At 46.0% G+C, this 15,635-nt stretch overlaps 1 protein-coding gene across 2 annotated transcripts in view; it reads right to left on the bottom strand.

Moving 5' to 3' along the window:
* The window catches only part of Dock5 (dedicator of cytokinesis 5), a 173,160-nt gene that overhangs the window by 53,118 nt on the left and 104,407 nt on the right, over positions 1 to 15,635 (bottom strand). For both annotated transcript variants that reach the window (XM_050121846.1, XM_050121845.1), the window contains exons 14-23: positions 12,888 to 13,012; positions 12,237 to 12,335; positions 10,047 to 10,119; positions 9,075 to 9,178; positions 7,951 to 8,134; positions 4,855 to 4,952; positions 4,528 to 4,617; positions 3,159 to 3,259; positions 1,923 to 2,057; positions 276 to 387 (exon numbers count right to left, since the gene is read on the bottom strand). In XM_050121846.1, coding sequence (XP_049977803.1) covers positions 276 to 387; positions 1,923 to 2,057; positions 3,159 to 3,259; positions 4,528 to 4,617; positions 4,855 to 4,952; positions 7,951 to 8,134; positions 9,075 to 9,178; positions 10,047 to 10,119; positions 12,237 to 12,335; positions 12,888 to 13,012 — 1,121 coding nt within the window. The remainder of the gene's footprint in view (positions 1 to 275; positions 388 to 1,922; positions 2,058 to 3,158; positions 3,260 to 4,527; positions 4,618 to 4,854; positions 4,953 to 7,950; positions 8,135 to 9,074; positions 9,179 to 10,046; positions 10,120 to 12,236; positions 12,336 to 12,887; positions 13,013 to 15,635) is intronic.

Below are 15,635 nucleotides of genomic sequence, written 5' to 3'. Positions count from 1 at the left end.
TGACATTTGAAGACACAAATGCATATGAAAGTTAAAATGTAGACGTAGTTACTTTTACCGTATGTTTGTTTTGAGCGGGGCTGTGGCTGAACCCAGAACCTCATGCTTGCCAGGCAAGCTATCCAGCAGCCACAGCCACACCCACTTTCCCTCTGCCTCTGCCCGTTCTACTATGCTTCTCCGTTCTCCAAGAGCATACTGCACTTTTCCCTCCTGCCCAGCTACATCTCCACGAGGGGCCCTCAAAGGGTCACCCACAAGGTCACCAGGCTGACCTTGATCTTGACAGCTTCCTCTAGCGGTCTGTCCATCAGCGTGTTGAAAGCCAGAAACAACTGGCGGATCGAGTTGTTAAATTCATCTCCATCTTCGCTCTGACCGTAAAATCTGGTAAGAAAGAAAATGCACAATAGACTTGTGGTCTCAAAAAGCAACACTAGAGGTCAGTGCCTTGCTGGCCACCGTCTCTGAGTGTGCAGACAGCTCTGGGGGCACCCCAGGACTGTTTCTATGGGATGAAAAGTCAGCCCGATAAACTACAAAGACATCAAGACTCTGAAAATGGCCAAGTGGTCACATGTAGGTAAAGACTCCAGGCCCAGTCTATAGCTGGCTAACCAGGACTGCCAACTGGAGCTGTCTGAAGGGCCCAAGCCTGGAGAGTAACTTGGCCTTGGACAAATTTGTGGGCACTGCTTGCGGGAGGGACATTGCAGAAAGTCGTTGTGCAGAGGTAGCTGGTGAGCGGGCATGGCTGCCTTCCTCAGCTCATATCAAGAACAGGAGGCGTAGGCTTCCAGAGCAGACTCTGCGGGGATCTAAACCAGCCGTGCACACATCCTCTTCCAGCATCCTTCCTCCTTCCCTCCTCTCCCCTGTCTCACGCCATCGAGCCTTGATCTGAGCTGAGGTCGCAGGCACTGTAGAGAAGCTCTCCAACCTAGTCTACAAACCCCAGCTGACATCCACTTTCTTTTTCTTGTTTCAGCAAACACTATCACTGCCCACCCCAACCTCAAGGTTGTCTAAGGTCCTTCCCATTCTATTGCTGCCCCATTAAGTCCTACAGCATCCAGTCAGCTCTTCCTCCTGAATCAACCCAGCGCTCCCTTTGCATGGGCAGTGGAGCATGGTGTCTCACCTGTGAGCAGCCTACCAGGGGCTACTCACCTCCATTCTCAGCCTTGTACAATCCATTTCTAAACAGGAAGTGAGATGATCATTAAAAAGCTAGAGTTTATTATCTCATTAATCAAACTCCCCCAGTGTAGCCACCACACTTGGGTTAGACCCAAGCTCTTGGCTTGTCAAAGACCTGTCTCTAAAAGTCACTGGGGTGGTTTGAAAAAAAAAATGCCCCCCAAAAGGAATGACACTATTTGGAGGGGTGGCCTTGATGGAAGAAGTGTGTCCTTGTGGGTGCGGGCTTGAAGGTTTCATATGCTGCTCAGGATACTGCCCAATGTGTCAGTTGACTTCCTGTGGCCTCTGAGTCAAGATGTAGGCCTCTCAGCTCCAGCACCACATCTGCCTGCATGCTGCCATGGTCCTCATCCTGATGATAATGGACTGAACCTCTGAACTATAAGTGAGCCACTTCAGTTTAAATGTTTTTATTTATAAGCGTTGTTGTGGTCATGGTGTCTCTTCACAGCAAACAAAAAACAAAACAAAACAAAAACCTAAGACAGCCATCATCACCAGTCAAGACTTTTAGAGCAAGCAGCATATTGAGCCATTTACACCGTGAGTCTTGGATGCAGAAGGACCTCACATGGACCTTCTCCAGTGGTCTCCTATAAAGACGTGAACTTTGCCTATTCTCTAACCAATCAACTGCTCACAAAGCTGAATACCAATGAGCATGAGGAACAAGGGGATGTAGGTGAGTGCCAGCAGCATCCTGTTACTGGGACCGTTACCTCAAGTAGAGCACTCGTGACTGGATGATGAAACGAAACAGGTACTTCAAGGCTTTCAAAGCAGCAAAGAGCAATTCCGTCTTGCTAGGGTCATCAGCGTTAGCCACGTAAAAGTTCAGTACCTTGGAGAGTTTCCTAAAAAAAGGCAAGAAAGTAACACTGTCATGGGCAGTACTGCTCAAGAAAGAGATGGTGGTGAACTGAGAAGCAGGAGGCCTAGCTTTCGAGTCCACCCTCTCACATATGCCTAGGCAGGCAAACTAACTGCTGCCTTGTTTCCACATCTGTCTAGCTTTGACGCTTCCCTTCTTGGAAATACTGGGAAAACTTGGGAGTAATTGACTCCTCAAGGCACAAGTCTCCAGTGGTGGAACTGAAAAGGACCAGGAGATGACAGAGCTGGAGCTAGTGGCTGGCTCAGTGATTAAAGCTCTCGTTATTCAAGCAGCAAGCGTGAGAACTAGAGTTTGGAGCCCCACAATTCAAGTGGATGTCAGGTAGGTCTAGGGGCTCACCTGTAACCCAGTACTCAGAAGGCAGAGACGGGGTTCCCAGAAGCAAGTCATCTAACTAAACTAGCTACATCCACATGTTTTGGGGCAGTGGTCCAGGAAGATCAGCCTTGGACCTTCAAATGCAAATGAACTCACAAGTTCACACACACACACACACACACACACACACACCATACATGTGCAACCATATACATGCACACACAGGCACACCACATACACAAATACATGAAAAGATAGGTGGGGAAGGAATCAAAAGGTTGTATGTGGTCTACATCAGGTGTGTTCCGTAATCACTCTCCATTCTCTCTGGAGCTCACGAACACAACGGAACTAGCTAGCCAACGAGCCCCAAGGATTCTTTTGTATCCCCAACTCCAGTGCTGGGATTGCAGTCACACATCACCATACTGGGCTTTTTACGTGGGTCCTGAGGAATCAAACCCAGGCCCTTGCACAGCAAACACTTTGCTCACTGTACCATCTCCCCAGCCCATGCTCTGGGGTTTTAAGAAGGAAAATCCTGAAGGAAAGAATGGAGTCCAACACCTTGGTCCGCCGACATATTTTCACATTATTCAAACAGCCTCTTTCCATGAAGATGCTGCGAACACGGTCCCACCCTCCAGTCACACTGACTGCATGAAGGTTCCTCTTGTTTCTCAACTCTCCAGCCCCAGGAAGAGAACCCCAACAACACGCCAGTGCCCTGAGTCATACTTACACGTGTGCCAGGGTGGCGCTGAAGTGCTTGTATATGTAGGTCTCGAGTACAGGGTTAAAATGCTGAAACTTGATGTCCCCTATCAGCGAGATGATGAAGACCTGCCAACGGTGGCCAACATTAGCAGCAGCTCTACATGGCCCGGATACCCTGCCCACTGGCAGGAGTCTAACCTCTATGTGCCTTTCCTTTCTTGATTGTTGTTCCAGCATTTCCATTCTACTGTTCAAGCTGAGGTTAAGCATCAGGGTTTACATTTAACATAGTCAGATTATATGTGTATGGCATATTGCTATGGGTCATACATATCCACTGGTTGTGGGAAAGCTAACGTCACTAAGGGGTGCTCAGGTGACTTAAGACACAGAAGAACACTGGAGAGGGTGGAGGAAGATAGAGAAAGTGGTTTGTGGGAATCAGAAACGAACATGATTTCCCATGAGACTTTTTTTCCCCCCACGCTGAGTATGAATACCCCGTGAATGTCAGAGTGCGGTCTCCCCATTTCCTCTCTCTGTGTCACCTTAAGTCTATGGAAGGCACACAGGATCAATGTGTATAAAAGTGGCACTTGGGACTGCCATCTATGCCCAGGGCCAGCTGCCCTGTCCCACTGGCTCACCTCCATGGTCTCGGATCGGCCTCTCTCCCCCCACAGACGATGACTGAGAACAGTTCAAGGTGTCAGCATTGCCTGCTCCGTCTTCCAACATTAGCCCTGATCCGCTGCTTACAAGACCAGGTTCCTCATGCTGGTACACATCACACATCTACATTCTACCTACCTCTTCAGCCCCAATCTTCAGGTAAAATCCTGTCCTAGAATCCTCAACAGTGAGGGGGAAAGGCCTGGTTTAGGTGTGTCTGGTTCCTCCTGTTCAGAGGACATCCCCTGCTTTTCCCAGTTTCCCTTTGTTAAGTATCATTGTTCTGATTCCTGTTGTTAAAATAGGCTTAAAACACTGTGTGAAAAACTCGTCTGCTTGGCTGCCTAGGGTTCATCGGGACACTAAGCTTCATCTCCGATGGTGAAGGCAGCCTCCCTGACATGGCCTGACAAGGACATACATCGGTCCTTATCAAGGGCTTTGCCTGGAGAGTGGTCTAAGAAGCTCACGTGCCTGCCAATCTCTAATGTGTTTAAACCCATTGTCTTCCCTAAGGAGAAACTGAAAGTGTGTCAAAGAGGTGAGATCAAAGAGAAAACAAGAGCTTAGAAGAGAAGATGTCTGTTCCTATGTGGACTTCTCAGAGTTTAGGCTTAGGAAATACTCAGAGAGCTGTATACAAATAATTTTGCTTGACGGTATTCATGGTTCTTTAGAAACGAGCTGTCAAAGAACACTGGTTAATACGCTAAACGGCTTACCAATGCATCAAACACAAGGAAGTCGTAGGTTTCGTTGTCTGACATTTCCATCATGATGTTAAAAAGTGCATCGAGGGTATCCTGTAAAAACTGCAGGTGAGAGAGACATAGAGGTCACTCAGGTTTCACCCTGCTACCTGCTGTGGAGAAACATGCGAAGAGTCACTAGGTTCTAAGAGAATAGCCGTGAATCAAATATTTTGGTAAGGCTGGCACACTGGTTTGGCCATGTTGATACTAAGTTTTACAGTTCATGTTGGGTTAACTGGAACGGTTGGACTAGCGAGACAGTAATGCCTACTTGCGGCTGCGCACACACAGGCATACCTTAACAATCTCTCCTCCCTCCACTTCCATCAGCTTCTTCAGGTTGTGTTTAATGTTCTGAGAGTTGGAGCGCCAGTTTAACAAGCCGAGCAGGTCCACTGGGAAGAACACAAACCGCAGACATTAGAAGACATCGCTACAGAATTTTCGAGGAAAGATGACTGCTGCCAGACTGGGGAAACGGCTCAAGAGGTGAAAGTGCTCTTATGTAAGTAGGAAGACCTTAATTCAGATCTCAAGAACCCACAAATCTGGCTGTAGGAGGGCATATCTAAAGAGCCCAGTGCTCCTATGATGAGACAGCCTGGGTCACACAGTAGAAAACACGAGACCCTGTCTCTAATGAAACGGAAGGTGAGGACTGACATCCAGGGTGTTCTCTGACCTATACATGTACAATGTGCCACATGTTTGCCCGCACACACATGAACACACGCATACCATATACACACAAAGATTTTTAAAAGCTAACTGCCCTTCATGGTAGCTAATTTAAGAAGTACCTCGGGTGTTATTTCAATTTATAATTTCTCATATAAATCAGAGAAAACCTTGTGATCCTCTTTAGTCCCTCAAGGGAGGGAAAAAAATCAGCTACTGATGTACAAGAACACAAAATGACCACTGACTGGAACTCATGTTTCTCTGATGATGACGTCATCATTAGAAAAGAAAAACTTAGACTCCCAGTGTTTAATTTCCTACCTGATGGATGACCATGAACACACAACGCATCAGTTCACTCTGACGTCACAACTGTACGGCAGGGATTTTGTTTTTCAGAGGAGAGAACAGGCTCTGCGACACTAAATCACTTGCTTTAGGTCATGTGACTACTGAGGGGGGCAGCGGGGGTGGGGTTTAATTACAGTTTCATCTGATCCTAAACGTGACAGCTTATCAAATGCAGAAATCTAATGGATTTCGTGATTAGACTTCTCCTAGATTAACATGCTGAAATCCAAAGTATTTCTAGCCCCAAGTATTCAGATAAGGGATATTCAACACGTACTATTTGTTACTCTTGTTTTTTTTTTTTTTTAAGATTTATTTATTGTATATACAGTATTCTGCCTACATGCATGCCTGCAGGCCAGAAGAGGGCACCAGATCTAATTACAGATGGTTGTGAGCCACCATGTGGTTGCTGGGAATTGAACTCAGAACCTTTAGATGAGCAGGCGGTGCTCTTAACCATTGAGCCGTCTCTCCAGCCCTATTAATCTCGTTAAAAAAGATGAAGCAACCAAACCGCAGGAGGTCACTGCAGAGCTGGGACTGACAGAGGTCATCTAGCTCTAACTAGCTTCTGCACATTGAAACAAAATCAGAATCACACGCAGAGAATAACAAGCTTACCATGCCATTAACTATGTTTTAAAACTCAGTATTCAGTAGTAGCCACATACATTTTATTATTTAATCAAAACTCTAAAATTTAAATGGCTTCCAGCTGCCAGCCATTTGGGCTGTTTCCAGTGTGTCCGCATTGTAAATCTGAGAAAACATCCTCACGTGTAAGTGATGATGCACACCTCGTGAGTGCCAAGCTCAATGTCTACCAGTTACAGGCAGCTTCCGTGACGACTACACCTTTACCTAACTCTGTCAGCAATGTATTACACCGCCACCCCCGCCGCCCCCAGTGAGGCCTACGAGACTGGCACAAGTTTGTTGTACGAAGCTTAGGAGGCTTTCGGCCTTAAGCGAGTTTGCTTTCCCACTAGGTTAGTTCTGAACTTCACTCCGTTGAGCTCAGAGGCCCAAGCTGAAGCAACACCCTTATTTTCCAGCCAGCCATGATTCCTCAGTCCTTCTCAAGAGCACAGGATCTGAGTCCCTAGGGTGCATTCCCACTGCAGGACACTCTCCTAAGACAGCGTTCCTGCTCTCCTGGGCCAACCCAAATCAGCCTCATGTCTACAGGCCTGATCCTGTGCACACATGCTGGGATATGGACCTGCTAAGGGAAGACCCCTGGGCAGTGAATTCTGAGCTTGCTGGTCAGCAGGGCTCCTTGTACGTGGCACAGGTTCAATGAGTAACTGTTGATGCTATCAAATGCCACGTTAAATATAAGAGGTTAAAACGGATACCAGAGGTTTGATGAGAAACAAATAGAACCTCATTTAAACTATGCTACTGATTTTGTGGAGAATTTCTGGTTTCCTGGAACCATGGAAGGGGGAAGACTAGGAGAAAGAGGAACTCCGCTGGGCATGGGGCTCATACGTATGAGCACAGCACTTGGGAAGCAGAGACAGGAGGGTCACTACTGGTTCTAGGCCAGTCTAGGCTATACAGTGAGACCCTGGTCCAAAAACAAACAAACAAATAAAAAGTGACAGAAGCAAGCTCTCTACCTTCCCCGTTTAGGCAAGAGACTGATTACTGCCGTATCTGCCTCTCATCACTGACTTTTCCTTGGCCATTCAGTACAAAAAACAAGCAACACTCGCAGCATTACTTTGGATGCCTGGAAGGCAGGTACCATGAGATGTCTGAATTGCACCTGTTCACAAATATGCTCAGATTTTCTGATATGAAAAAGAATTTGTGATGACAACTTATTTTGTCAGCTTGACAGGATCTAGAGTTACCCGGAAGACAAACCTCTGAGTGTATATCTGTGAGAGAGTTTCTAGATTGTGCTAATTGAGGCAGGGAGCCCCACTGAAAATGTGGGCATTATCATTGCACAGGCTAAGGTCCCCGGCTCAATAGAAGGTAGAAAGAAAGTCAAAACCCGAGCAATAGCACTCATCAGGGTCTATCTACTTCCTGATTGTGGCCAGCTGCCTCAGGGCTCCCTTGTTATTCCCTCACCCCCCACTCCCGCTGTGATGGGCTATGCCCTTGAGCAAGGAGCCAAAATGCACTTTCCTTATTCACATGGCTTCTGCCAAGCATTTTGTCCCAGCGAAGTAACTAACACAGCACCTAGAACATCACCGCAGAGCAGAGGGCAGAATCCAACTGCCAAGCATCTTCTTTTAGAGGACCCAGGGCTACATGATCTAGCACCAACGAGTCTCAGCAAGAAGCCTAGGAGGACCAGATCAGGACCATCTGCGCCCATGGGTTCTCCACACCTACCGTTCTGAGTGAGCTTTGTGGAGCAGATGAGTGTGGCGATCTGGAAGCTGTCCTTCGTGCTGTCCTTGCTGGGTGTGAAGACGGATGGGTTCTTGGATGCCTGGAGTTCTTTCTCTTCCATCTCTGCTTTGGTCCCAGGCAGGGTCAGATAGTATTTAGCATCTTCCATTTTCTTGTTATCACCCTGCAGGGGAAGCACGTTATAAAAAAGCAGAAACTGGGCAATATGACTCATACACTCATAAGAAATACGCTCCCCAAGAAGAACATGACCATTCTTAGTAGGAGATCTGTGACTTTATCAAATTGTATTTATAATTCCCTAAAATTGAGATATTATCTTCCTACAGAATTTGCAGAAGAAATAACTTTATCATGGAATAACAATGCAGTAAGTTATGAACTACAAATGAGAACCCATTCTCTGCCAGAACTGAATACATGCATTACAGAATAGGTTGAGTTTGATCCTCTTGAACTTATACAAGGACATGTGTATAAGTCATTGGGCCAATGGAGAAAGGAGTAGCTAGCTCCCTGTGGATTCTGAAACTCTCAGAGACTAAAGACATGCTAAGGAAAGAGAATGTTCATGGGTGAGGCACAACTCATACGAGCTGCCTGCTATGCATCAGCTGCCATCTGCCAAATACTGCTGGGGAACTGAGATCTCCAGGTATGTACTTTAAATTCTAAAGTCTGATGTAGGACTCAGAATAGTGAGCAAGGAAAAGCAGCAGGGCCCAGACAATAAAGAAATAGGGCCTTGATTACAGTGGTATGAAAACCACATATATGACACCCTGCCAGGTTCTAGCCAGGCACAGCCTTCCACTGTCTATGTCATGGATGATGGACAACAGGATCAGGACCAAGGCACACCCTCTTCCATACAGTGAGATGCTCCTGGAAGACTCAACAGCCATGCAACTCACTCTTCCACGAGAGGTGCCAAAACCACAAAGGTATGACCAGGGGCCCTCTAGACTTTAGAGGGCAGATACATTAACCTCCAATAGATTTTTGAAATTAATCATATAAATCCCAAACAAGCCTGAAAAACCACATTCAAAGGGAACAGGTGTGTACTGAGCCATTCTGATGTCGGGGTCTATGAGCATCACCTTGTATACCACCAGATCATGCCTCCCGTCCCGCAGGGTGGTGCCGTCCGTGTTCATCAGTTTCACAAAGGCCACCCCAAAAGCTCGCTCTGATTTATCTCTGGCTGAAAAGACAGAAGGATATGCCTAAGCCATCGGGATGGACACCAAGAGGAGACGGCTGTGGCCATTAATTTCACACGCTCTTGGGTGTGACGTTCAACCACAGGATAATAAACACAGGCCAGCAGGAAGCTTGTCTGTGTCACAGCTGCTTCCAAACTGAGAATGCCTGATATTTCACATATGGACTATTTTCTATATTGCCTGATGAATAAGACCACCATCTTCTGAATCATCCAAACCAGAATGGTGGTACTGACCAATCTCAGTCCTGTCAATCAAAGCCATGCCCAACATATCTATGAAGTCTGGTCTCTTTCTCTCTCCCCGCCCTGTTCCTACCCAAGGCCAAGGCATGCTCACCTACCAGTTTACCTCCGTAAATCCTTCCTCCTATCTCCACCTTTGCTATCCAACACTTTCTCCACACAGTAGGAGGGAGAACTCTCAAATAAGGCTCATTTATGGTCATTCCCCTGCCTTAACTCCTTTAATGAAGCTGGAATTCGGTGACTCGTACTCCTAACTCCAGCTACTTGGGAAACTTAGGCAAGAAGAATGCAAGTTGGGAGCCACCCTGGGCTACATATTGAGACCCTGTCTCAAAAATAAGCAGCTACAAAAGTATAGGGCTAGGGATGCAGCTTCAAGGTGCAAGGCTGTCACTCACAGGGCTGCGGATTCAATCCCAAGCACGAGGTGGGGGGGGGGGCGACGACAAAACAAAAACAGTACACTATTCTATTTTCCCCGATACCTTGTGAATTCTGACCTAAAATGGCCATTTTTTTTTCACTTTTTCAAACTCACAAAGCATGCCAGGAAACAGTCCATGTGAAATGGGAACGCGCGGCCACAGCCCTAACTTACATTCTTGAGATGATCTGTGTCGGAAGGTGAACCTGATGTGGCAGCGTGTGACCTCCTCTATGGCAATGAAGACCTGCAGGAAGCGGGGGAGTCAGAAGTCACAGCTGCCTTGGGGACAGGTCCTCTCAACTGTAAGGCATGTTTCTGATGCAGGACCATACACACGGACAGGGTACAGCATGATGTCTTGACTCTGCATACATTCCGCACTGTTCCAATCGGGATAATTAGCCTGCTTCAAGCCTTTACCATTTGCTCCAGGTGACCATATACAAATCCTCCCTCTTAAGTATTCTGAGAAAAGGGACTTAGGTTTGGCTTTTGTATCTTATCTCAGCACAAGTTCCTTCAGAGAACCCAGGCTTCCTAGCAGGCTTCATTCTTAGAGCTATTATCAGGCAGAAAGAATCTTGGAGACCATTCTGCTGTTTATCAGAGTTTTGGAGTTTAGACACATTATGTGCCTAGCATTCAGAGGAACAAGACCTGGATTTTGAGGTCTACATAGGACCTTCCCAACTGGAAGTCCCACACAGATACAGTGGTGACAAGTGTCTATAAGAGAAGGGAAGATATATACCAGGCTGGAGAAGTTTTCTGTAGTACATAGTAGTATAGTAAGTTACAGAAGAAAGTGCAACAGCATTTACTCTAAAACCCAGAGCAGTTCACAATGCCTGACATGAGTAGCTTTAAAAAGCACAATATGCCCAGGAGTGGTGGCATGTGCCTTTAGTCTCAGCAGGTGGATCTCTCTAAGTTCAAGGCAAGCCTGGACTTTTTGGCAGTTTCTAGGATAGCCAGATGCTGTGGGACAATAGTCTTATACCCTGTAAAGATTTGTCACTTGTACTGGTTTAATAAAATGCTGACTGGTCAGTAGCCAAACAGGAAGTATAGGCAGGGCAATCAGAACAGAAGAATGCTGGGAAGAGGAGAGGCTCAGTCTGCAGTCATCACCCAAGATGCAGAGGAAGCAAGATAAGAATACCTTATTGATAAAAGGTACCAAGCCACGTGGCTAACACAGACAAGAGTTATGGGTTAATGCAAGATGTAAGAGTTAGTTAATAAGAAAGCCTGAGCTACTATGCCAACCAGTTTATAATTAATGTAGGCCTCTGTGTGTTTCTTTGGGATTGAACGGCTGCAGGACTGGTCAGGATAGAAACCTCAGTCAACAGCCAGGTTACAGAGTGAGAAGAAAAACAAAAAAAAAAAAAATAAATTCATATGAACAGCATCATAAAAAATACAGACTATAGAAGAATGTGAAAAATAACTGCTTCGTGAGATATGAAGACAATGTTTCTGTCTGTGGATCTTCTGCGTAGACCCTCATAGAACCTTGTCCACCTCACAACAGGTGCTGCTGCAGCCCCGCATTCAGTGACCTTTTTAGGTTGACCCCAAGGTGTTCAGGGACCTCAGGAGTCACTTCCCTAGGGCTACCACCTTCTTGAAGAGGTCATGGCAATATCCTACTCACCTGTCTAGTTTTAAGGCTACTGGGAGCCTACAAGGTGATACAGGATCTGAAAGCACCTTGCAATTCACGAAACCCTTCCTAACAGTGAAGAGGCCCTAAACATGTGGGCAGGGGCCAACAAGAACAACACACAGGAAGCTGATGGAAGAGGGCTAACATCTTTGCTTGTCTGCAGCATCTTGGCAGTCTACCACCTTTCTATGGCCACAAGTTTCTCTATTCCAGTACCTATGTATTTATGAATGAGAATATGCTTTCAGAATGGTGGGTTTCTTAAAAATAGATACTCGAAAGAACTCTTAACCACCAAGTAAGCTTTTTAAAACGGGAGTTCCGCTGGGCAGTGGTGGAACACGCCTTTAATCCCAGCACTTGGGAGGCAGAGGCAGGCAGATCTCTGTGAGTTAGAGGCCAGCCTGGTCTACAAGAGCTAGTTCCAGGACAGGCACCAATGCTACAGAGAAACCTGTCTTGAAAATCCAAAAATAAAGAATAAAAATAAAAAAATAAAAGGTGAGTTCCTTGAGAATTTCATATAATGTATTTTGATCATATCCCTGCCACCACCATCCCAGCCCATCACATTCATCTCTTACTACAGCTTATTTGAAACATCCAGATACGGTAAGAAGGATTTGGGATTTAAGACAGGAATCTAGACAAGAGTCAACAGTGGAAGGTGCTAGAAACAGAGTTCTCACCTTGACAGTCTCGTACCAACAAGGCTGCTTGACTTGGTAATACACCACTGACTTGTACTCCGAGACGCCTTCGTAGCCAGCACCGGGATGAATGGCTTTCTTTGGTTGGAAAGACACAATTAGGAGAACCTAAATGGCTCCAGGTGTAAAACTGTCCATGAAAAATCACAACTTTGTCAGGTTGTATGTATTTTCCTTATGAAAAAATATTGAGCATGCTGGCGCATGCCTATAATCCCAGCACACAGGAGGCAGAGGCAGAAGGACCACAAGTTTGAGGCAGCCTCAGCTATCTAGCAAGTCCCTACCTTAAAAAACATAAACAAAGCCAGGCAGTGGTGGCGCACACCTTTAATCCCAGCACTCGGGAGGCAGAGGCAGAGGCAGGCGGATCTCTGTGAGTTTGAGGTCAGCCTGGTCTAGAGGAGCTAGTTCCAAGACAGTCTCTAAAGCTAAAGAAACCCTGTCTCGGAAAAAAACAAAAACAAAAACAAAACAAAACAACAAAACCCAAAGAACAAAACCCCAGAAAAGAAGAGCTAAACCCCGAGATGCGGAGCACCGATGGAAGTCTGGGAAGTCTGAACGGGAGCCTGTTGCCAGTACAGAGCAAGTGTGATGGCGGTGACATTTGTGGGGGACTCTGCGTACCTCCAAAAGGCTGCCGTCTTCATCAAACACAGACATGGTCACCTCCACGTTCTTAGGTGTCTTCTTCTTCCCCTTGTCAAACTCCCCGTGGATCAGGGTGACGTAAATATCATTTCGGACATCCCCTGCAACATGACAAGCCTCTGGTGAGTGCTGCTGACAACTCTCTCCAAAGTCACACGATACAACACGCAGAAGATAAACTAAACATAAAACTGTCTGGTGGTGACGACCTATTCATTCCACGGAAGTCTTTTACTGCTCCCTCGTTCCACCTTTACTAAGTATCCAGATGGCTTTGACATACATGTTTTAAAAAGATTAAGGTTTTTTTTAAAATTAGTGTACACATAAATGTACATGCGCCTGTCACAGCATGAGTGTGGGGGTCAGAGGACAACTTCTCTGGACTCAGTTTCCCCATTCCATGTTCTTTTCGAGGCAGTGCCTCTCTTGTTACTTCAACTGCTGCCCTGCCCTCGCAAGCTTCCAGGCAATTCTCCTGTCTCCCGTCTTACTGAAGGAATGCTGGAATAACAGATATGAGCCACCACACCTGGCTTTTTACATGGATTCTACAAGTCATCAGGGTTGTGTAGCAAGAGTTTTATCCACTGAGCCACCTCAGAGACCCAATTCTTTTCAATAATAATTCCCTGTCACATTTAGGAAGACATGTCTAATAATATGCACATATTATATGTTGCTAGGCTGTCCAGCGGATTTTTAATAGTGTCTTTCAGGCCCCTTGTTTCTGCAGGTAGCTGAATGTGGGCATGGTTTCTGAAAAATACAACCCAGGAACACTAGCAGTACACTCACGGGGACAGGCAGTCCCACTGTGAAAACAGTGATCTGTTAAAAGGAAAGAAGAGCGTGAGCAAATTGGGGGTAGAAAGAGTAAGCCAGGGTCTTGATGGAGGAAACAGATGGCCAGATGGCCTGAAGTCCAAAGGACTTGGTGCTAAAGATGGGGACAAAAGACAATCGACAGATATACGTCAAACGAGTGTTCCCTCACCCAGGGACAGAATGTGGTTGACAGAGAAAGCTAACCTATTAAGGGCTGAACTGGACTTTCCTCCATTCATTTGTTTAAGTCCAAGGCCTTCAGAATGCCTGTATTTGGAGACAGGACATTTACTCAAAAGGTAACTAAAGTGAAATTGGGTCATTTTCTAATCTGACTGATGCCCTTATAAAAGGAAATGAGAGCACAGTCATTGAGAGAGATAGCTGTCTGCAAGCCTAGGGAATCCAGGCAAATGCCTTGGTCTTGGACACGCAGCCTCCAGAAAGGTGAAAGAGTAAATCCCCACTGTCATGGGCCCTTTTCTGTGGTGTTTGTTAAAACGGCCCTTGGTAACTAAAGCAGGGTTTAAGGACCAGACACTGAATAGTGACTAAGGAAAACAGAAGGTGCCTGGAAAAGGTCCCAGCGGAATGGATAAAGGGAACTCTGGTGTCCCTGGTGGGAAGAGAAGGCAATGTTCAGAGGAGGGAATGACCAATCACCAGGGGCAGCTCAGGCTGACCTCTAACTCATGATCCTCCTGACTCACTCTCCACAGTGTCCACAGTGGTCAGATTACAGGCAGGCAGGCAGGCAGGCAGGCAGGCACCACTCAATCAAGCTAGCCATTGCCTGCCTGCTTTCTTTCTTCCTTCTTTCTTTCTTTCTTTCTTTCTTTCTTTCTTTCTTTCTTTTCTTTCTTCTTTCTCCTTCCTTCCTTCCTTCCTTCCTTCCTTCCTTCCTTCCTTCCTTCCTTCCTTCCTTCCTTCCTTCCTTCCTTTTTTTCTTCCTAAATGTTAGGAAGGAAACCCAGGACTCATCTTAGCTAAGCAAGTGTTCCACCGAGTGACATCTTGAACCCATGCACTTTGTCCTGTAGAGTTCCTCAGGGGATCTTACTGAGCTAATCCACAGAGCAGCGTGGAAAACATTGCCCAAGATGGAGCTTTAAAGCCCATTATAGCCCTGGCATTCTGAGTTAATGCTGCTGATAAAAAAGTATTTCAATATTTCCAAGAAAGTCAACTTGTCTAAAAAATACATTTCTCTAGCTTCAGATTCCTGTCTTGCCTAGCAGTAAAGCCGTCTTTACAAGAGAATACTGTCGGCAGCTCATTGTTTGAGCAGTAAGACAGTTGGTTGCAGCAGGTGCACGGCTATAGTTCTAACAACCAGAGACCGAGGCAGGAAGACGGCTTCAAGTCCAAGTGATCCTGGGCTCACTCTGAGAACATGTCTCAAGAACAAAACTAAACAGTAAAAAATGCGAAACATTTCCCCAAATGCTGGTGAATTTATAGTTGGGTGGAAACAGGTTTGCAATGGAAGGAGAATGGATGTCTTTTTATGAAAGAAGACACAACCGCCTCCCTTCTGCAGAAATTCTTACTCTTCATGCTGAGTGTTCACTAAAACACCCTTCACACTCAGGCAATGTGTGTTTAACAAGCTACCGCTCCCTTTAACTTCCTAAAGGTGAAAAAAAACCCCAGTTAACTCTCAAAAGATCTGTTCTCATGTAGTATGTGGTAAGTTGGCTTTCTAGAATTTCTCAAATGTGATATGACTAGTTGTCCACAAGTCTCATTACTACAAATCAGTTCATAGGATTATTAATCCAATTCCTCTGAGTACGAGTCCCTTCGACTACTGTCGATACTAGAGAACTAATGTCTGAAGTCGGTGGACTCGGGAGATTACAAATGCCGGTCACTAACACTTGGCGAAAAGCTGGG

This window comes from Alexandromys fortis, unplaced genomic scaffold (assembly GCF_014885135.2).
Source record: "Alexandromys fortis isolate MF-2015 unplaced genomic scaffold, M_Fortis_MF-2015_v1.1 scaffold_203, whole genome shotgun sequence".
In the NCBI taxonomy this organism is placed as follows: domain Eukaryota; kingdom Metazoa; phylum Chordata; class Mammalia; order Rodentia; family Cricetidae; genus Alexandromys; species Alexandromys fortis.
Note: the sequence above shows the minus strand (reverse complement) of the source record. Positions and strands in the feature narration are given on the sequence as shown.